This window comes from Kogia breviceps, chromosome 2, assembly GCF_026419965.1.
Source record: "Kogia breviceps isolate mKogBre1 chromosome 2, mKogBre1 haplotype 1, whole genome shotgun sequence".
NCBI classification, from domain to species: Eukaryota; Metazoa; Chordata; class Mammalia; order Artiodactyla; family Physeteridae; genus Kogia; species Kogia breviceps.
The window spans coordinates 9698456-9722404 of record NC_081311.1 but is presented as its reverse complement, the minus strand read 5'-3'; the positions used below and the strand labels follow the sequence as shown (position 1 = coordinate 9722404).

At 38.6% G+C, this 23949-nt stretch overlaps 1 protein-coding gene across 38 annotated transcripts in view; it reads right to left on the bottom strand.

Annotated features, from left to right (window-relative positions):
- ATE1 (arginyltransferase 1) overlaps positions 1-23949 on the bottom strand; it is a 162740-nt gene that overhangs the window by 106897 nt on the left and 31894 nt on the right. For 26 of the 38 annotated variants that reach the window (XR_010838795.1, XR_010838794.1, XR_010838792.1 and 23 more), the window contains one exon: positions 4269-4301. The exons of the other annotated variants lie outside the window; for them this stretch is intronic. Coding sequence is in view for 22 of the 26 variants with exons in the window: in XM_067024484.1 (XP_066880585.1) it covers positions 4269-4301 (33 nt within the window). In the remaining 4 variants the exon portion in view is untranslated. The remainder of the gene's footprint in view (positions 1-4268; positions 4302-23949) is intronic. 38 annotated transcript variants of the gene reach the window in all.

Sequence of the window (23949 nt, the reverse complement as noted above, 5' to 3'; positions counted from 1 at the left end):
ACGAAATGTAATTCAGGCTTAGAAATGTCAATAAAAATGTCTCTAAGGGAGAGATGCCATGTAAACGTAGCAGGGGAATGCACATCAGCAGCTACAGAGCCACACGAAATTAGGAATATAATGGAAATATGCTGCCAGACTTGACGAGGTGACAAAAGCTCTTTTCCCATACAGCTTAATGAGCTCTGTTAGTCTTCAGCTTACAGAAATGTAAAAGGGTCAGCCCCACAGAGGGAAGTAACTGACTCTCCACACATGGCTCCATTCAAATGACAGCAGATCAAATTACTGATGTAATTACTATAACCTGACAATTTTGTTAGATTCATGTGGCAGTTAACTGTTTAGGACTTATAACAAAGGGACATGGTTCATTCGTAGTAGTTTAGTTTTTGTGGGCAGAATGAAATTTAAAGTCTCCTTCATTTTCAACTGCAAACCTCATGTATTCTACTGTCTCCACCTGAACTATTTTTCTTTTATTCAAAATTAGGTAAGGTAATCAATATTTGGGTATTATCCATATTTGCAATTTTCCTTCTCCAGCTGAAGCATAAGCTTAATGGCAAAATTAAACATTTAGAGAGTCTCAGCATTCTCCTGCCCTGGCTCTGTTTGGCTCTCAAGTTCTGCAAGGCAGCACAGAAACAGAATCTTGAGCTCAGTGCTGCTGGAAATTCAGGGACAGCAGCCACTAACTATGCCATCAGGTGGCCCCTGTGAAATTCCAAGCTAGAAAAATATCAACAGAATGCCCTCAAAGTATTTCCCAAATACTTCAAGAAAAGAAAAGCACATTGGTCATCTTTAATTTTGATTCTTTTGCCTCCTCCATGTCCATAAGCCCAGTAAGAAAAAAGATCAATTTAGCCAAGGTAAAAATATAACTCCAGATCATTAAATGGAAAAAGCAGATTAGACAGAAAATAACAGAAACTATCACTAAACTTTGATGATGATACTTTCCTTTCTACTTTTCACCAAAGATTTAAGCTTCTACACAACCATTCCCAATATTTAACATGAATAATAAGATGTAATTTTTAAAATATCTGTTTGGTACAACTCTAGGTATATGGTTGGTACCATCCCAAGCCCTATTTATACCTGAGAGCATCCAAAAATGAAAAAGACAGAGATCCTGATCTTAAGTAGCTACAGTCTAGCTGGGAAGAGAGACTTAACCATACTGAGACATAAATATTAGACCTTGTGTGCTCTTAGCTAGTCCTGCCAGATTATGGGGAAAAGCTTGCTACTCTCAGCCTTAGCTGTGCCTAGTTTACTTATTTATTTATTCATTCATTCATTCAACAAGTATTTATTCAGTGCCTCCTATACAGTACTTAACAATACATGGAAACACAAGGAAACAAGAAATACACGGTCCCTTCTCATTGAGCTTACATTTGAGAAAAGTCTGTCCATGAGGACTATTTAAAAGCGTCCTTGCCGTTGTTTAGTAACATCTTCAAACTGCTACTTTGCCCCAGTGAAGTAGATATCAAGCTCCAGCTTCCTTATTTACTCCCTGCGCAGCTAAACTAATCCAGCCTTACTGCCTTCCACTCAAAACCCCTATTCCGGGTTATTCCTCTGAGCTCTCGCTTAGAGGCCAGCCTTAATTAAGCATTGTCAACGTTATCTCTTCATCTAAGCTCCTGCCAGTCCCTTTTTTCCCCCAAGACTAGACCCTGTTTCCACATCAATTAGAGATTTCCCTGATGTACATCTCAGTCAAACACTGACTACAAGAGCCATCATCAAAAACCTACCAAGGTACCTCATTCTCCCCATGTGACTCCTTCGTGGAAGAACAAGAGGTAAAATAATTTAGCATTTTGTAGTTAATGCTAACATTTGGTGTATCTCCTTCCTAACTAATTTCTGTATACTTAAAGTATTTTTTTTTACTTAAATTGTTTTAAAACTGAGATCTGCATGTGTAATTTTGCATCCTGCTTCTGTCTCTTAGTACAAGCAAAAGTATTTTATACTGCTATTTTTCATCAATATATACGCTTGAACATACATGCATGATCACTATTTTAATAGCTACTGGATGTTCTATCATACGGCCGGCTGCACCATGATTTATATGATCTTTTCCTACGGCTGAACATTTAAATTATTTATAAATTTTGCCATTATAAATAATGCTGTAACAAACATATTTAAGCAAGTTTTGTCCCAATCTTTATTTCTCTGGCAGTGATTCCTACATTAGAATTACTCAACCACAAGGTATGCATTTCTATAAGATCTTTAATGTATATGACCAAACTGATTTCTATAAAGGATGAAGTTTAAAAACATCCCATCTCATCACATCTTCCCAAGCATTCACTTAAAAATAAAACGATATCTTGATAGTTAAAAAACTGTATATAACTGCTCTTTTAAATCACATTCCTTTGATTCATAAGATTAAACTTTAAAAAACATTACCATTTGTATTTCAGCTGATCAACTATCTGATAAAATCCAACCAAATATTATGCAAAAGAAAACACCACATTTAAAGACGGTTTCTAAGAGATTATATTAAGTATAATAATCTTTTTATTACACTTTCCCAAACTGCCTCTTAACTACGTATGTCTTCATGAACCAAATCATGGATTTTTTTTTACAAAATCAGATCTAATTTTTCCATCCTTTCCTTTGTGATACTTCCCATTCTATACTTAGAAAGTGCTCTATCGATTGAAGAGTGGACTATATAGTTTACATTGTCTTCAAGTTTCTTATAGTACAGTTTTAATTTTTATTGTTTTTACACCAAACTATTTAAAATTCTGTGTGACAGGCACTGTACTCAGCGTTTACCACACATCATCTCATTTCACTTTAATAACCCTGTAGGTTAAGTATTATTATTACCTCCATTTTTTAGATTAATTGAAAGATGAAATTACTTACTCATGGGTCACCCAAGGATCTCTCATTTCAAAACCAAGGATCTTTCCAGGCTTTGTTTCCCCCTTGATCCTGGACATTTAGAAAATGTAACCAAGCCTGGATGGTACTACCCCCTCTGGCCTGCTCAATTTCCCCTGGAAATCATTCAAACTGGCCACCTCGAGGTCTCAAGGAGGCCACCAGGACGCCGGGCCACACCCCATAACAACAGTAGCTTCAACAAGCATAGAACACAATATTATGGAAGCAGAAAAGGGAACAACTGCCTCTATGTGGAGCGGTCAGAGAGGACATCACAGAGGACACGGCATCTAGGCTCACCCTGAAGCGGGACATGATTTGAAGAGGTTGGGAGTAGGGGAGGGAACACAGAGTGAAGTAAACAATAGAGGCCGAGGGAAAGACAAATGAAAGGCAGGGACAGAGTCTTATCACAGCCTGAAGCACAGCCTGAGAGAAGAATACAAAATATTAGCAAGATGTGCACAGCACTTTATAAACCACTCCCCTGCCCGTTGCTTCATTTGAGAGGTAGAAATTATTTGCATTTTAAAGATGAGAAAGCTGGGGCTCAGGGAAGCTGCGACTGCCCAGTGTCACATGGCTAGTAAGTGAGGACCTGATCTTAACCCCAGGTTTGGTACCAAGTCCAATGTCCCTCCACACACCCAGCTGCTCCCCTTTCCGGCTCCTTTCCCAAAGCCTCGTCCATCTTCTCCAAGTAACTCCTTATCAACCACAGCTCACACCGACAACTGGTTCTCTGATTATCTAAGAGTTTTCTCTATCTCACAATTTATCACTGGATTTTCAGTTCTAAGTTGCAGAACCATTATGAGAATTAGACGAGAAAGTAAATCTGGCACCTAGAATCATGCCTGTGTTACGAAGAAGCTCAATACAAGGGAAGTCCTTGGCTCTTCCCTAATCAGTTCATGGATTTAAAAAAAGTTCTCTCAAACTAACTGAAACCTCCTTGATGACAGCCTCTGCCCAGACCTCTCCCGCTCTCCTTTAACACCAGGGCAGTTCACAGAGGATAAGGCCAGTGTGAGACCGTGGCACGGGAGTGAGGAGCTACAAGGCTCTTCAAAATGGACTGACTTCATTCTACCTGTTAAAATGAAGGCAATGACCTGCTGTGAAGGTCACTGCCCTCACAAAGCTCTGTCACTTACAGGAGTAGCTCTGTCACTTACAGGAATTCTTATGAAGGAAAGCCTGCATTCCTCTCATTACTGGTATTGAAGAATACATGACGACAAAATGATCAGCCTTAAATTATCAAATGCCTCACAGAAGTTACCAATAGCAATTCTAATTTCAAGGTCAGTGAGTAACCTTACCTCCAACGGTGAGCTGCAAAGGAATCTTGTGAACTGCAGAGTCACATGTGAATAAAATCAGTGTCATCCAATAAATGAGCAGCAAAAGAGAACACACAAAAAAAGGAAAAATTATTACAAAATTTTTCAGAAAGAGCACATAAAGCGAACCTAAATGTCTATATAGAGTTAACGTTTCATACATTGTATCATTCATTCACAGACTACAGAAAAGTTCAATCTAGCCCATAGCAGGTACCCAACTATGTGAATGAGTTTAAATAAACATTTTCCAAAATCGTATAAAAACAAAGCACAACAAATTCGTCCTAAAATATTTTGCTTTTTTAAAGTTTTATCTCACAACCCCTATGTAATAATAAACATTCTCCAAGGGAGGAATCAGCAATCTTCCTAATCATAAATGCCACAGGCAAAGTTAGGTAAATGCCAAGAGAAGAAAAAGATACAAACCAAAGGGGACACCAAGAAAAGAGAGAAATTAAAAAGTCAAGACCAAGAGAGGAGGTTGGGTGAGTGAGAGTGAAGGAAAGGGGAAGTGATTTCCTGGAACCCAGGCTGTGATGTTTACACTCTTCTGCCCCTTCCTCTTTTTTTCAGCCCCATATGCGTATTTTTTTCTCTCTGCTCTCTCTTTCTCTGACACAAATAGAGCCTTATAAATTTCATCTGAAAATAAGTGTTACATGCTGTTTCTCAGCATTTAAATAAAGAAACTAATTTTGGAGCTGGGGAGGAGCCATGAAAAAATGACAAAGCAAATCGTAGATTAGCTCGGAAATGAGGACTGTCACATTTCTTCATACATATTCATGATGGTAATTCATAATGTTTTCTTAGATGTTATTTACAAAATCAACACTTCAAATCCTTTGAGATGTATTGTAATAATAAAAAAAAAAAACCAAGTAATATAAGCTCTGGATCTTACTGAATACAAATTGACGACAATAAAATGCAATGGCAGGTCTGTTTCCAAGCACTCTTGAACTTCCTCTCCACAACAAAGCTGGCTAGTACTCACTGGGAATACAAATAATTTGATTCTCTTTTATAGGTACACACTGAAATATTTCTCAATGAAATTACACGATGTCTGGGATTTCCTTCAAAATCACTGGGGGGTTGGGAGGAAAGTAATGGTGGGGAATGCACAGATAAAACAAGAAGAGTCATTATATTAAACTAGTGAGGACGGGACATGAATATATGAGGACTCATTATACAATTCTCTCTCTCTACTCTGTGAATGTTTAAAGTTTTCATAATAAAGTATAAAAAATATATCAGACACTTCCTCCCCTCAAAACTAAAGCAAATATTTTCCTAAAAGACTACTAGTGCATGCCAAAGCCACATAATTAACTAGTAAGTATCATCTAGGCCTTAGATGACAGGGAATACTAAAATAAAGGCACTGTAAGATTTTTTTCTTAATTTAAATGCTATTAATATGTAATTCAATTATATTAATTAGGAGAAATTTCTGAAAGTGCAAGATACACCAAATTTTAAAATTTCATAATGCTGATATGAAGCACACAATTCTATTGAAATTTAAAGTGCAACCTTTGTGATCTTGGATTCTTTTTACATTAGCCTAACATAAAACAATCTCTGCCCTTCCTCCCAAGAATAAAAAGTAATACTTGAAAGACTACCCACTTTTAATAGTGGAGAAAAATGAGGCATGGTGCATCTTTATTTTAAAATGAGCAATTTGCTACTGTAGGGTTTCTGTGCTTTTCTCCAGTATGTGCATGTGAACTACATTAGCATTTAGAAGTACTTCTGGTTCAGTCATACTTAATGCATCAATTATGATGGAAGTGTGAAATAAAATTCATATTTTATGGCAAGATAAGAAAATTTTAAACATAAAAAATTTTTCTGTCCTTTAGCCTCCTCTCTCCCCTCTAATGTACACTGTGTATCTGCGTTATGCATCCACCAAACCTCAACAATAAAGCGCAACATCCTCCCAGCACCAATAAGACAACTCCTTAAAAGATAACACTCCATCTTGATCTTGTAAGGGGTCACAGAACCCATCACCTTGTACCTGCAGATCTGGACTGTGTAAGTCAATAATACATCATTTAATGTACAGGCCCCTGTGTCAAAAAATTTCTGTAACTGTGCTTTGACTTCTAATGGGCAGAACAGTTCTTGGAGCTTTCTGAGAGGCTGTTCCCAGGTTATAACCCTCAATTTAGCTTGAATAAAATTTTTCATTTCTTTCTTAGATTGACTGGACTGATTAATTTTTCATCTGACAGAAGTCACTTTAAATAATGATAGAGTAGCATATACTCTCCAAGAAAACTATTGTCTCCTTGAAGCTCCAATAATTTACATACATCTTTGTCATGTACATATGTAACATTCCTGTCACAGTTCTTTTCAAAACAGACCTAAAAATTATTTTCCTGTTTGAAGCTGCCAAAACATGAAATATATAAATACAGTTCTCAGTCAGCAAAGCAGTAAAACAGAGTAACAAAGCACAAGGCACACATTCATTATCCTATTCACAGGACAGGAAAAAGGCTGAAAAATGCTTCATCTAGTTTAGTGGACCAGAAAAACCCACTGCTATTTTCCCTTCAGTTAATTACTTAGTAAATTTTTTCATAATGAAATGACGCACATTATATTCAGTCGAAAAGAAGGTAATACTTTGAAAAAACAATAATCATAAAACAGCAAATATAACTGCAAAATACAGTTTGTATATACACTGAAATTGGTAACAGAAATAGACACCTTTTAACAAATACCACCGTGATGTTAGATCAGTATCAAAAATGGCTCAATTCTGCTGTGAATCTAAAACTTCTCTAAAAAAAATAAAGCCTGCTATAATGTAGGGGAGCAGAATTTGCCACCCCAAAATGTGTCTCTTTGGAATATTATCTTTCTTAAGCTGGTTATTTTCTAAGAAACAGCAGAATTGGGGAAAACTCTGAAAACGAAGTAGGAGTTGCCCCTTTGCAAGAAAACATTTACATTAGCAATGGAAATATTTTGTAAGGGTGTCTCCCTTGCTGTATCTGGAGGAGGAGGAAAATGTAACCAACCTGCCAAATACATAGAAATAAAAACAGCAAATAAGGTGACAGAGGAATATGTTTCAAATAAAGGCACAAGATAAAACCCCAGAAGAAGAATTAAGTGAAGTAGAGATAAGCAATCTATCTGATAAAGAGCTCAAGGTAATGATCATAAAGATGCTCAAAGAACTCGGGAGAAGAATGGATGAACAGAGTGAGGAGTTAGATGTTTTTAACAAAGAGAAAATATAAAATATAACAAAGAACCAAACAGAGGTGAAGTATACGATAACTAAAATAAATAATACACTATGGGTCTTCCAGTGTTGGTCCAGAGGATAAGACTCCATGCTGCCAATGCAAGGGGCCCGCGGTTCAATCCCTGGTCAGGGAACTAGATCCCGCGTGCCCCAACTAAGAGTCCACATGCCACAACTGAAAGAGCTCACTTGCCACAACTAAAGATCCCGCATGCTGCAAGGAAGATCCCACGTGTCGCAACTAAGACCCGGCGCAGCCAAATAAATAAATATTTAAAAAAATAATAACAGTAATACACTATAAGGAATCAACAGTAGATTAGATGATACAGAGGAAGAGATGGGCAAGTTGGAAGATAAACAGTGGAAATCACCAAAGCTAAACAGGAAAAAGAAAGAAGAAAAAAAAAATGAGGACAGTTTAAGAGACCTCTGTAACAGCATCACATGTACTAACATTCTCATCTGTAGGGGTCCCAGAAGGAGAAGGGTGGGGGGAGGGAGGGAGAGGGAGGGAGAGGAAGGGGCAGAGAACATATGTGAGTACATAATAGCTGAAAACTTCCCTAACCTGGAAAAGGAATCAGACATCCAAGTCCAGGAAGCACAGAAAGCACAAACAGGATCAACCCAAAGAAGACCATACAAAGACACACCATACTTAAAATGGCAAAAATTAAAGATAAAGCTACAACAAAGGAGGCAAGAAGGCAAGAATATAAAACGGGGAAAACACAGCCTCCTCAATAAACTGTGTTGGGAAAACTGGACAGCTACATGTAAAAAAAATCAAACTGGACTACTCTCTCACATCATGCACAAAAATCAATTTTAAACGGATTAAAGACAAATTTATTTTTTAAAATATTTTATGAAGTATAGTTGATTTACAATGTTGTGTTAATTTCTGCTGTATAGCAGTGATTCAGTTATACATATATATATATATATTCTTTTTCATATTCTTTTCCATTATGGTTTATCATAGGATACTGATTACAGTTCCCTGTGCCATACAGTAGGACCCTGCTGTTTATCCATCCTCTACATACTAGTTTGCAACTGCTAATCCCACACTGCCAGTCTCTCCCCCTCCCATAGCGCCCCCTGCCCCAGCAACCACAAGTCTCTTCTCTATGTAAAGACTTAAATTTATTTATTTATTTATTTATTTATTTATTTATTTATTTATTTTGCGGTACACGGGCCTCTCACTGTTGTGGCCTCTCCCGTTGCGGAGCACAGGCTCCAAACGCGCAGGCTCAGTGGCCATGGCTCACAGGCTTAGCCGCTCTGCGGCACGTGGGATCTTCCCGGACCGGGGCACGAACCCGTGTCCCCTGCATCAGCAGGCAGACTCTCAACCACTGCGCCACCAGGGAAGCCCATGACTTAAATTTAAATGTAAGATCTGAAACCACAAAACTTCTAGAAGAAAACACAGGCAGTACACTCTTTGACATCAGTCTTAGTAATATATTTTTGGATATGTCTCCTCAGGCAAGGGACATAAAAGCAAAAATAAACAAATAGGACTACATCAAACTAAAAAGCTTTTTGCACAGAGAAGGAAACTATCAACAAAGTGAAAAGGCCACCTACTGAATGGGGAGAAGATATTTGCAAACAATGTATCTGAAACAAGGTTGCTACCCAAAATACACAATTCAACATCAAAAAAAGAAATACCCTGATTAAGAAATGGGCAGAGGACCTGAAATGACATTTTTCCGAAGAAGACATATAGATGGACAACAGGCACATGAAAAGATGCTCAACATCACTAATCATCAGGGAAATGCAAATCAAAACCATGATGAGATATCACCTCACACCTGAAATGACTATTATAAAAAATACAACAAACAACAAGCGCTGGCAAGGATGTAGCAAAAAGGGAACCCACGTGCACTGTCGGTGGTTATGTAAACTGGTGCAGCGACTATGGAAAATAGTACGGAGATTCCTCAAACAATTAGAAATAGAAGTACCATCCAATCTAGCAATTCCACTCCTGGGTATTTATCATAAGAAAACACTAATTCAAAAAGATATATGCACCCGTATGTTCACTGCAGCATTATTTACAATAGCCAAGATATGGAAGCAACCTAAGTGCCCATTAACAGATGAACAGATAGGGCAATGTGCTACACACACACACACACACACACACACACACACACAACACACACACACACACACAATGGAATTTTTTTTTTTTTTGGGCCGCACCGTGCAGCATGTGGAATCTTAGCTCCCTGACCAAGGATCGAACCTGCACCCCCTACAGCAGAAACACGAAATCTTAACCACTGTACCGCCAGGGAAGTCCCCACACAATGGAATATTACTCAGCCATAAAAAAATGAAATCTTTCAATCCCTTTCCATCTTTCAAACTAAGATTCCACAAGCTGTGCAGCCTTAATTAAAATAAAATGAAATCTTGCCATTTGCAACAAATGGATGGACCTAGAGGGTATTACGATAAGTGAAAGAAGTCAGAGAAAGACAAATACAGTATGATTTCCCTTATATGTAGAACCTAAAAAACAAATGAACAAACATAAACAGAAAAAGTAAACAGATACAGAGAACAAACAGGTGCTCCCCGGAAGGGAGGCGCGTGTAGAGGGAGGAGAGAAATAGGTGAGGCAGGTACAAACTTCCAGTGGCAAAATAAATGAGTCACAGGTATGAAATGTACAGTGTGTGGAATACAGTCAGTAACAGTGTTACACCTTTGTACGGGTGACAGACCATAAGGAGAATTATCACAGAGGTCGTTTTGAAATGCATAAAAATATCAAATCACATGTTGTGTTAACAGGAACTAACACAGCACTGTAGGTCAATTATACTTCAAAAACAAACAAGCAAACTCATAGGAAAAGAGACCAGATTTGTGGTTACCAGAGGCAGAGGTGGGGGGAGGGGAAACTGGATGAAGGCAGTTAAAAGGTACAAACTTCCAGTTATAAGTACTAGAGTTGTAATACACAACATGATAAACGTAATTAACACTGCTGTATGCTATATATGAAAGTTTTCAACAGAGTAAATCCTAAGAGTTCTCACTGCAAGGAAAAAATTTTTTTCTATTTGTCTAATTTTGTATCTTTATGAGATGATGGATGGTCACTAAGCTTATTAAGATCATCATTTCATGATGTTGTCAGTCAAATCATTATGCTGTACACCTTAAACTTATACAGTGCTGTATGTCAATTATTTTTCAATAAAACTGGAAGAAAAAAAATTAAGAGAGGGGCTTCCCTGGTGGTGCAGTGGTTAAGAATCCACCTGCCAATGCAGGGGACACGGGTTCGCGCCCTGGGCCAGGAAGATCCCACATGCCGCGGAGCAACTAAGCCCATGCGCCACAACTACTGAGCCTGCGTTCTAGAGCCCGCGAGCCACAACTACTGAAGCCTGTGTACCTAGAACCCGTGCTCCACAACAAGAGAAGCCACTGCAACGAGAAGCCCGCAAGCAACACAACTAAGAGTAGCCTCCACTCGCCTCAACTAGAGAAAAGAGAAAGCCCGCGTGCAGCAGCGAAGACCCAGCCTGGCAGCCATAAATAAATAAATAAATTTATTTTTTTTAATTAATAAAAAATAAAAAGAGAAAAGGGATACACACAGATCAATGCTACTGCTATACAGTCACTTACTGACCGTGCAGCATTCTTACCACTCCTAGCACCATTATTCTATTTATCGTCAGCAGCCTGCCTCATAATACCTTCTCATTCCTTTCAGAGAAGTACCGAATGCTTACCAAAATGTTCTAAACAGTTTTCCAAGGACACAAAATTGTCGTTCAACCTCCTGTCAGTTAAAATCAGTAAATTCTTTTTCCAAGACTTGTTATTAACCGTGCCAGTTACTGCGGGCAGGGTGGGGTGGGGGAATAAACAGGAGAGGAGAATACACACTACCAATTTTGTCAAAACATCCCAGGAAAACTATACTCAACCATTTATCTTTGTAATGTAAAATATTCAACATGTAAGTAATTTAAGCTAATATCTTCCTGAAATGCCTTTTCTATTTAATAAGGAACCATGTTAAATTCCTATAGAAAGAAGAAGGAACACTCAACAGCCTTTGTTCAAGATAAGCCACAATTTTTTCCCCTAAAACAAAGAACATCAGTGAGGTATAGCTATTTATCAAAGTCTTATAACTGCTCATATGGATTATCCAGAATTTCCCTGCATTAACAAAATACTCCTGCTGGTCCTGTTCCCTTAGCCTTTCACCCCAGTACATGTCCTTTCTTACAAATTGTTAGATGACAAGTCTGACTACATTAGTCTATAATCTAATAATTTATTTAAAATTGTACAATGATCAACCTAAATCATACCTCAATGTAAAATATTAAGGTTTTTGTTTTTATTGGAGTACAGTCGCTTTACAATATTGTGTTAGTTTATACTGTACAGCGGAGTGAATCAGCTGTATGTACACATATACCCCTCTTTTAAGGATTTCCTTCTCATTTAGGTCAGCACAGAGCCCTGAGTACAGTTCCCTGTGCCATGCAGTAGGTTCTCACTAGTTATCTACTTTATACATAGTTTCAGTAGTATATATATATGTCAATCCCAATCTCCCAATTTTCTATCCAGATTTTGGAAGCTTTAATTAAGGGTCTAAATTACATTCAGTTAAACTCTCTCCCCACCCCATTTAAAAAGTCACCAACAGAATGAAAATTAAATCTGTACTTAATAGCAAGTCAACACTAAGGTTTGAGAACTAAGACCCTGTTTATCCTCATTTTAGTAAAAAGAGCTGATTCAGGTAATTCTGTAAATTCATTTTTACATCTATTCCCTATTCCATTTGTTAGCAATGCAGCTGAAAGAAATGACTGCTTGTACTACCTTTTTTGGTTAGACCCAGAACCTTGGACAGGACATTAAACTTCAATAAATCTTAAAAGATGACAATGAAAACCTAATTTACATTCTAACATATTTAAACCTATGTCTTCTGAACCATTAAATCTCCTTTTTTGCTGATGGAAAGAACAGTGATCTAAGAATTAATCTGCAATCTCACCAGCTCTAGCTACTTGAGTACTTAAATTATTTAGGTCTTAGTTTTCTATCTACAAAATGATTTCAGCCTAATCACTTTCACCAGTGGTATCCTGTGGCATATCAAGTTCCCAAAACACTCTCTAAAAAATGATTCCATGGCCCAATAAGTGGGGGAAATGCTGCATACTGCTGCTGTCTCACTTCCCCTTCACCTTAGAGAAGTACAAGGTATACTGACAAATTACAGGCCCTGAGAATTCCCGCAGTCAAACAGAAAACCCTACAAGATGAGTAAGTTCTGGGGATCTAAAGCACAGCTTTGTGATTATAGAGAACAATACTGTACTATATACTTGAAAGCTGTTAAGGGAGTAGTAGGTCTTGAATGTTCTCCCACAAAAGAGAAATGGTAATTACCTGACATGATGGAAGTGTTTGCTAACTCTATGGTGGTAACAATATTGCAACATACCTACATCACATGAGTATGTTGTACACCTTAAAGGTACACAACATGACATAACTATAGCCCAATATAGTTAGAGAAACAAAAAACCCTTCAATTCCATTTAAGCTAGTGCTTTCCAAAGTTTCATAACCAAAGAGACCTGTTTGTTGGTTGGTTGGTTTTTAATTTCATGTAACATTTATTAACATTCCACAGAACCAATATTCCACGAAACTCATTCTAAGAAACACTGGCCCCTGCCAACTCTGAATCATTTTCCCCAATCTATACTTAATAGAAATGCTCACTGAAAATACTCAGTGTGGCTGTTTACAGTGTCAGAAAAATCTAATATAGGGCTTCCCTGGTGACGCAGCGGTTGAGAGTCTGCCTGCCGATGCAGGGGACGCGGGTTCGTGCCCGGGTCCGGGAAGATCCCACGTGCCGCGGAGCGGCTGGGCCCGTGAGCCATGGCCGCTGAGCCTGTGCATCTGGAGCCTGTGCTCCGCAACGGGAGAGGCCACAGCAGTGAGAGGCCCGCATACCACAAAAAAAAAAAAAAAAGAAGAAAAATCTAATATAAACTATCAATGAATCAATGGCTCTTTTCCCCCCTTTAGAAGTCATGGTCCCCACCCAGTAATATCCCCCAAGGGGATCCTTGCAATATTTAGCACTTTGGATTGGTGAAGGGACTAATGCTCAAGCCCACACCATGGAAAGAACCGTAACAAATGCCTTTTTAAAGATTAACATCGGCCCAGAATCACAAGTCCGTAATGCTAACACACAGAGCGAGCTATAAATGTTTGGCTCATAGCGCTGAATCCAGTTTGCTAATATGCACATCCTAATTCATGAACTACTTCAGTGCATAGTCTTTTACTCCTTGCGATGCTCTCCCCAATTTCTAACAGCAACAGGGATTGGGGCTATAATTAAGTCATTCACTAACACCTACCTCGTGTGTTCACTATAATAACTGTATATTTCATAAACAGTGGCTCTGTATCTATTAACACAAATAATATACATTTGAACTTATTAATTATTTACTGCCAACTTTGCTGTTCCTATTTCTAAAATTAAAAGGTTAAGTTTGAAACATGAATCTATAAATCCAGAAAACAACGCCCTAATTCTATAGCTTGAAGAGCTATACTCAGAGAACGGAATCTAAAAGAATTTTGTTGCTTTTCAACATTACCAGCAGTGAACAAAATCACCATGAACAGAGTTCACATCAAAATGCAAAGAAAAGGAGTTCTTGGCAAAGTCACCAAAAGGAATACCCACTAAGGAAAGACTCAAGTGCTGGTGACATCATGTGCTGAGAACAGAACTGTTTGCTTCTCTAATGGGAGAATCATTCTACCACAGGACCCTATGACCTAAAGACCTGCCTGTTTACAACATCAAATAAGTTAAGGACCAGCCCAATATATTAAAATATCTCATAAGAAGTGTGGAAATAATTTCAGAAGTGTGTTTAAAAGAAAAAGTACCTTAGGATTTCTTTAAAGTCAACATAGGGACCAAAATTTTACGTAATAAGAGAAATCCTTAAATCTGTTGCTTTCTTAATCTATAAACTGTGTTCAAAAATGCAACAAAATGGAAGGACTTCCCTGGTGGCGCAGTGGATAAGAATCTGCCTGCCAATGCAGGGGACACGGTTCAATCCCTGGTCTGGAAAGATGCTACACGCCACGGAGCGACTAAGCCCGTGTGCCACAACTACTGAGCCTGCGCTCTGGAGTCCACAATCCACAACTACTGAAGCCCAGGCGCCTAGAGCTCGTGCTCTGCAACAAGAGAAGCCACCGCAAGGAGAAGCCCATGCACTGCAGTGAAGAGTAGCCCCTGCTCACCACAACTAGAGAAAGCCCACACGCAGCCACGAAAACCCAATGCAGCCAAAAACAAATAAACTTAAAAAAAAATGCAACAAAATGGAAACACTTTAAAATTGCATTTTTCTAAAAATAATATTTTCTTAGGTATTGACTATAGGTATTTCCAGATTGGGAAAGATATTTGGAATATACTTATACAGGCAGCCCTCCAAGTTCCGTATCCACAGACTCAACCAACCACGGATGGAAAATATATATTTTTTAATTCCAGAAAGTTCCCAAAAGAGCACATACATATGTGAAAATTCAATAAGCTGTACATCCAAGATTTGCACACCTTAATTTTAAAAAAGGAAAAAGAAAAATAATCATTGAATTTCTCCTGGGGATTTTTCCTAAAAATCACTGAAACCACAGAATTTTACAGTTAGGAGGAATCCTGGCAGTTATCTAGTCCAACAGCTTTAGTTTCCATCTAGACAAACTGAGGTCCAGAAATGTTACATTAGTTTACAGTCAGTTAGCAACAAAACTAGGATTAGAACCTAGAAGCTTTTTCCAATCCACATTTCCCTTCATTGTATCAATGACTAAACACAACCATTAATCAGAATTCACCAAGGAGGCAACAATCAAGCCCAAAGATACCAAGTCTCAGTGTTACAAAACACTAAAATGTGGTGATATATAGGTGTTCAGGTGACAAGGAAACAAAGTAACAGGTCTACAACAAAAGATATAAATTTTTATGATACTGAAAATCAGCCAATGAATGGCAAAAAGGGGAGATTAAAAAACAAAACATTCACAAGCGACATAGATAAGAAAGGAGATGCGCCATGCCTTGTTTTCCAGCCTCACCAATGTTCCTGCTGTTCTGTGAACACGTCATGCCTGAAACGTACCTCCCAAAGACACGCACAGGTGCATGCTCTCCATCCAGGTGTCTGCCAAGCAGCCCCTCTCCTGACATGTTCATATAATTGTCACCACCACCTCTGTCCCTCAGCTCGTCTTCACTTTTCCCGTTAGTGTGTTACGATACCGACACTGTACTGCATACTTACTTGCTTATTCATCCTCCTCACTAGCATACAATCTCCCTGAGGTTGAGAACCTTTCTCTCTTATTCACTACCCAGAGTCTAAAATGATGCCTGGCACATAGTAGGGACTCAACAAATATTTGCTGCTTAAATGCCTAGATGCATTCATTCATTTGTGAACTGGATTAATCAATTCATCGACGAATAAATGAATATCCATATTCTGCTCCTTTTCCCTATATGTCTTCATGGCCCCTGGCTACTTTGCAAAATTGTGTCATTTGGTCAAGGTGAGATGCCACAAAGAGAGAGAAGCAGTCACCAGTAACCAAGAGCTGGTATCTGTGAAGAAACAGCCTGTGCCCTTCTCATTAGCTCTCCTCAGGACCGCCTATGTCCTCAATACACTCCTTTAATTTCTGGCAGGGAAACTTCCAGTATTACTTTTGAGGAGCAACTACTCAAAAGATTACTGAGGACAAAACTAGGTATCACTTAAATGGTACTAAGTTGAGGTTAAGGTAAAAGAATTCAAACTGAACTTGAAAAACTGGGTGTCTTCCAAAAATCTGAATGACATGAATTAGGGATAAGCGGAAAATACTACAAAACTTAGAAATAAAACCTCTTAGCAGGAGAGCACAGTCAAAACAAAATTTATTTTAAAAGCTCTCTAGTCAAAGTACTAAGAAATTGAATATATTATCAGCAATTATTATTGAAAGTACCTGATTATATTAACACATTAATAATGGTTATAGGTACTGCCTGCATACTTATCAGACCAACTGATCCTGAGAAAGATCAAATATCTCCACATCACGCCAGGTAACATATACTTCCATTACTCTTTAGTATTATTGCGATTTTAACATTTTAAACATTAATGTAAACTTATGAAAAGAAGTTTTTCATTTTTTTAAATGTGCAGAGGACCGTGTCTTATTCATCTATGCATCCCCAGGACCTACCACAGTGACTGGAACGTGCGAGGAGTTAAACATTTATATGATTGGTTGAATAGAAGAATCACATTCCTCCACAGCCCAGGAGAAAGAAACATGGGAGCCATTCCAAGTGTAAAACTTTGAGCTATTTCTAGAACGACTGTCACAGAAAAGCCAACATGTATGTTATTTTACAGACAATATTTACAGACCTATACAAATATATCCCCTATTTTTTTACACATTTACACATTCTGGATTTTAAAAATCACATATATAATATGTATGTTTACTTTTATAATTAACTACTGACTAGAAGCAAATCAACTGCTTTTTAATCATGCAAGCAGTTAGCTAAACTTATTTGGCATATCATATGAACTTCCACTGCAAAAACACACACGTTCCTTGTTTAGGCCAGTCCTCAATAGGTGGTATTGTTCACTTGTCAAGTCATTACCAGGAGGTCATAAAACTTGAGGCTCCTCAGGCTTAATGGAAAAAGCAGACCTAAAATACAAAAACTAAAGGCAAACAGCAATGGTGCTCACAACAAGATGATCCCTATCACACGAGCTTTGCACTCACTAAAATGTGCTTAACTTGTAGGGGTCAATTTCTCAACACTCTCTCTCAGCTTTTACTTCTTATAGAAGGACCACTGTCAAGAGCTTTGACATCATATGAATTTTCCTTTAGCTTCACGTCACAAGTTTCAAGAACACTATTTTCTTTCTTGCAATTTTCCATTTGGCAAAAATGAGTTCTCTATCTGTTTCTTCTTTTTTTAAAAAAAATATACTTATTTTTGGCTGCATTGGGTCTTTGTTGCTGCATGTGGGCTTTCTCTAGTTGCAGCGAGTGGGGGCTACTCCTTGTTGGAGTGCGTGGGCTTCTCTTGTTGCGGAGCAGGGGTTCTAGGTGTGCGGGTTTCAGTAGTTGCGGCGCGTGGGCTCAGTAGTTGTGGCTCGTGGGTTCTAGAGTGCAGGCTCAGTAGATGTGGCGAATGGGCTTAGCTGCTCCGCAGCATGTGGGATCTTTCCAGACCAGGGCTCGAACCCGTGTCCCTTGCATTGGCAGGCGGATTCTTAACAACTGCACCACCAGGGAAGCCCTCTAGCTGTTTCTTTTGTTTGTTTGTTTTATACTGCAGGTTCTTATTAGTCATCAATTTTATATACATCAGTGTATACATGTCAATCCCAATCTCCCAATTCATCACACCACCACCCCCCCCCCACAGCTTTCCCCCCTTGGTGTCCATACGTTTGTTCTCTACATCTGTGTCTCAACTTCCGCCCTGCAAACCGGTCCATCTGTACCATTTTTCTAGGTTCCACATACATGTGTTAAAATATGATATGTTTTTCTCTTTCTGACTTATTTCACTCTGTATGACAGTCTCTAGATCCATCCACGTCTCAACAAATGACTCAATTTCGTTCCTTTTTGTGGCTGAGTAATATTCCATTGCATATACGTACCACATCTTCTTTATCCATTCGTCTGTCGATGGGCATGTAGGTTGCTTCCATCCAGCTGTTTCTTAAAAATAGTCAACTCAGTTGCCCATTCATTAAATGAATGTTCACTAGGCCCCTACTCCATTCCTGGCACTCGGAATTGTATATTCCTTTTGACTCTGACAGTATTTTATAAGCTGGTTTATGAGCACGCAGTATACCATAGATTATGGTAGTTTAATGCGATATAGCTAATTTTTCAAAAGGAAAGATTTAGTCACAAAGTAAGCAAGAAGCTCCATCACCAGAGTTAAGGCACAGGAACATCCATAGTTCCTTTGTTTCCAGTTCTAAGTAAAGTGATTAAGAAATATACATATATAGCTTCACCAAAGCTTCACCAAAGCTTCACTTTTTATAGATTTTATGTGGTATAATAGTATTTTAAAGACTAAAATCTAAAATCACATGTTGATGAACCAAACTGAACGGTTTTGAGTATTATTACTTTTTTCCTTTGAAAGAACTAATTCTAATTTAATATTAAAATTTAAAACATATAAGATCTTTTAATTCAAACAGATATAAGAATTAAATGGAGGGCTTCCCTGGTGGCGCAGTGGTTGAGAGTCCGCCTGCCGATGCAGGAGACACGGGTTCGTGCCCCGGTCCGGGAGGATCCCACATGCCGTGGAGCGGCTGGGCCCGTGAGCCATGGCCGCTGGGCCTGCGCGTCCGGAGCCTGTGCTCCGCAACGGGAGAGGCCACAACAGTGAGAGGCCCGCATACCGCAAAAAAAAAAAAAAAAAAAGAATTAAATGGAGAAACAAACAACAAAGAGAAATACAATTTAATTTGCAAATGTTGGCTGGATGGACCAGAAGTATCACTTGCTTGCCCTTGACCCTGGTGTCTCTGATGCTTCCTAATGGTTTATCATCATCCCCATCCTACGATCTCAAGTTTAGTCAAAGATTATTTAGCCAAGCACCTTTACCTTGACTTGATCCTCACAACACACCCCATGTGACGCTGCCCCAAGTTTACAAATGAGGAACCTGAAGAGCGGAAGCAGAGGGACCAGGAACCTGCTCAAAGCCACAAAGGTAATAAGTGGAAAAGATGAGTTACGGCAAGAGCGCCTGATCAGAGTCCACACTGTCACACGCGGTGCTATTCAGCCTTCCTGTCATCAGTATTCTTACCCAAAACGTCTAGAATTATAAACACCCAAGCGCTGTCCACTAGTACTGGTGTCATCTTCACACTGTTCAAACCAGATCATTTATCACAGGGCTCACCTCTCCTTCCACAGCTGGTTAATCAAGTATCAATGTCCACTTCAGGCCACACGTTCCATTTGACACTGAACATCCTGCTTCACTGTCTCATTCCTCAGCTTCCAGAAGCCAATATAAATATGTACATATTAACTATAATGGTTACTGTTATATTGTTATCCGTTAACTAGAGGTCAATTATCAAACTACTTTAGAATTTCAGACATTCAAATCCCAAAAGAAAGCAATAAAGGTTAAAATGGGGACTCAAAAAGGCATGTACCAATGCTTATGTCCCCAACGTGTAAAAGAATCCCTCCAACTCCCTTTGCCATTTTCCCCTTGACTATTACTTTACAAACAATAAACTTTGTGATCTAGCTTCCAAGCCAGTAACTAATACAGCCACTCCTCCCTTACACCTGCTCTTCTCTTCCTTAACACTTAACACTACTGGGTAATTTGCTCATTCAAGGTGCTTACTCTTTAATGACTATCTCTGGCCACTCCCTCCCACCTGAGAATGTGAGCTCCACAAGAGCACGGGATCTTCATCTGATTTATCCACTCATTTGCTAACTGTAGCAAATGCCGCTCGGACACAACCAGGCACATAGTATATGCTCAATAAATATTTTAACAAACACATTAAGAAACCACAAATTAGAAAAGGCAAGAATGGCAAAACTAGACAAACTAACACAGTAAAAATTGACAGCAAAAAGAAGAGCAAAAAAAGATGAAAAGAGTAACTTCACAGAAGAAAGCAGCAGTCCGAGGGCATGTGGTACACAGAAGTACTGTAAGAGCAGAACACTCCTGAGGGAATATGCAAGTCATTATCAAGACAAGTCCTGCTCAGTATTCTGTGTGAGAAGGCAGGGAGGAACACAGTACATTTGCACATAAAATTTCAACAATAAAAATGTTTCAATTACTTGGAAAATATGCTTATGTTGAACATTTCATTCACTGATGTCAGCTATTCTATGTTAACTATTTTAGGCCCACTTTTACGTTTTCAAACGGCAACACCGTGGTCTAGTGTAAAAAAGCAAAAAAGCACTTAAATTTGGAATCATTGCTCTGCCACTAACCACCCATATTATCTTAGACAAATTAATTCTCTAAGTAAGAGAAGTGAATCTATACCATCTACACAATCACAACGGTCCTTCTGTCTCTAATGTTGTATATGATGCTAAGATTTTATGATCTGAGACAAGTTTGGGAAATTATTAACCAAAAGAAACTTGAAGAAAAAATGTTCAGGCTTCCCTGGTGGCGCAGTGGTTGAGTCCACCTGCCGATGCAGGGGACGCAGGTTGGTGCCCCGGTCCAGGAACATCCCACATGCCGCGGAGCGGCTGGGCCCGTGAGCCGTGGCCGCTGAGCCTGTGCGTCTGGAGCCTGTGCTCCGCAACGGGAGAGGCCACAACAGTGAGAGGCCTGTGTACCGCAAAAAAAAGTCCCCAGCGTTAGTTTAACTCTACCCCTTTGCATCTCCCTCAGAATTAACATTATTATGAGGATAAAACTGTGGCCTCTCCTCTAATTTATTTAAGTAAATGATTTTAAAATCTTGGTAATTTAACTACTATTAGTAACAAATGTCATGCAACATACCTTAAGACAGACTACAATACAAAAGTGCCCTGACTTAGGAGCTGCTCATAAAAAGTGGTTTTTTTAATTGAACTGTACAAATATTGCCTAGGCCCTCTACTGTACTCAAGAAAATAGGCTTAAAAGATATTTTAAAAATTTCAAAATGCTCACACCTAACCATCATTCAAATTCTGTTAATTATGACAGATATTTATAAAATAGTATATGTCTACCCTATACATGGTTGTCTGGTTTCTTCGCATAATTGAAGGAAGAGGTCAGCAGGATACAGTGAATAATTTTCTAAATATAAGTTGTTATTCAATATTTTCATATGCATAGAGTACAGCTATTAAGAAGGAAAAATGAATCTGAAAGCTTCTCTAGGTTAAGTTCCAGAAAATACTTAAATCTTTAACAAGCAAAGAATTACTTGTAATTATCATATTCAATGCCTCAATGCAAACTAATTCTTATAAATGGCAGAAAAAAAGCATTATCCATACTTCATAGGCTGTAAACACACATCCCACACTGGGATAGGACTGAGCCTGGATGAAGGGACAAACCTGTTCCAGATCTACAGCACCACCTGGTGGCTGGAGTGAGACAACAGTCCGGTATTCTACCACCTCCTTTCATTGCTCCATGGGGTCAGAAGGGACCCATGGCAAACTTTTCTTTACCACACTTACTGTCTAATCATTTATGCCTGAATATAAGAGAACTTTCCCCAAAAATAAATATCCCTCAGAAGTAGAGGTCTCCTGACATGTGAGTCTCTCACAGTAAATTCTCTGAACCAGTTTAGAAAACAGTGCTTTCTGGGAAAGCACAGTAGCCTGAAATGACCTCAATCACTGTAATTTTTAAATTTATACAAGATCGCCTGATGGAATAAGCAAAAAAAATTAAAGTATGTATAGGTAAAAGAGCATAATTTCAGGAACAACAAACAAAAAGTGGCCAGGGGAAACAAGGCTAAGTGCTGACAGTGCTGAAGCTGAGCGACGGGCGTACGGGGTTCACTGCACTATTATCTCTACCCTATGAACGCTTGAAATTTTCAATTTAAAAGTTTTTTAAATAAAATTAAAGTAAAAATATATAATTTAGATTTATTAATCCTAGTGATACGTCTTTCAAATAATATGTGAACTTTTTTCCAAAAAAGCCTTTTAACCTAAAACTACTCTAAAAAACAAAATTTGTTCATCTTTTTCTTTCAAAGAAGTCTTCTAAAGATTTCTTTAAAAAACAGTAAATGGTAAGTAACATTGTCAATGTTATGATTATCTACAAACAAATAGAGAATAACTGTCTGGCATTATTCAATTGAGTACTTGTCGCCTAGGATAACATTTCCACTATCTTCATCCATGGATTCAAAGACTGCTGTGTTCTAAACAATTTGAACAGAAACTAAGATGATGGGCTCTGTAATCTATGCCAGAAAAGTGGCTCTAGTGCTGACAAAGACATCTAGCAGGTGATAAACTATTTTCATCTCCCATGATTATGTTTTCTTGTCACTAACTTGTGAATGTGTGACATAGTAGAAGGGAAAACGAAAATACGGAACACGGGTGACCATGAAGCCTGAGAACCTCCGCTGTTTAATTAGACAGAGAACGGCATGCTCACAAAAGGAAAGCACTTGTAGTTCAGACCTATAATAGGGACTTACTAAAAGTAGGCAGGTGTCCACTGCAGATAACAAAGCCACAGAACAAACAGTTCAAGAAGGGTTCTTGTCGACACAACGGAAGAAGAATAAAGTCAGAGGAGTCACAGCCCATGGGAGCTGCTGCCCAGGCCCTCACCCTAGCCACAGGCGTGGTCGGCAATGAAGAGGGGGTACGTAACCATGATGCCACCGGAGGGCCCTCCGTGCATGACACTCGATACGCCCAATGCACTGCCACACAGTGACTTATGAGCACATCATTCAAGCCAGGTTTACTTTCTATACCCCCTAACTATGTTTCAGGTAAAAGACTCGACCTCACATAAAAAGGAGAGACAGGAATATATATTTCTCTTAAAATTTAAATCAAATTTCCTTTAATTCTAAAACAATGCAACTATGATATGATATGCACACATATACACACAAAATCACATAACATGTTTATCCTGCAATGAGGAGGAAAAGGGGCATGTAAGCCTGCCTCTTTAGTGCAAGCAGACTCCTTATAGACCAGACAGGGCCTAATTGCTCGCTGCTTAAATATTTTATTAAGGCAATAACCTGGATTCAGTCACTAAATTTAACAAGGAAGATTCATATTCTCATTGAGAAAAATGTTATGACTCATTAAGCAAACTCTTAGAAAGATCATTTGTAAGTCTCATAATTTACATTGTCAATAATATTCCTGGTTATTAGGGATAATAACAGTACGTCATCTTCAGCACCCCTTAGAACCCTTTTACTTACTCCCTTCCACTTCTGTGTTACCACCAGCATCAGTCTCTCACCTGTTTCATTAAACTATATAAAGTAAACTACAAAACAAAATTCTTTATACACACTTCAGCCTATGATCACAGAAGTTATCCAAAATAAGACACTTCTTCCTAACATCCTTTCAATACTTTAAAAATTAATCAAGGATACAAAAACAAAGAAAACACAAAAGTTTGATACCACGCTCTTTTGG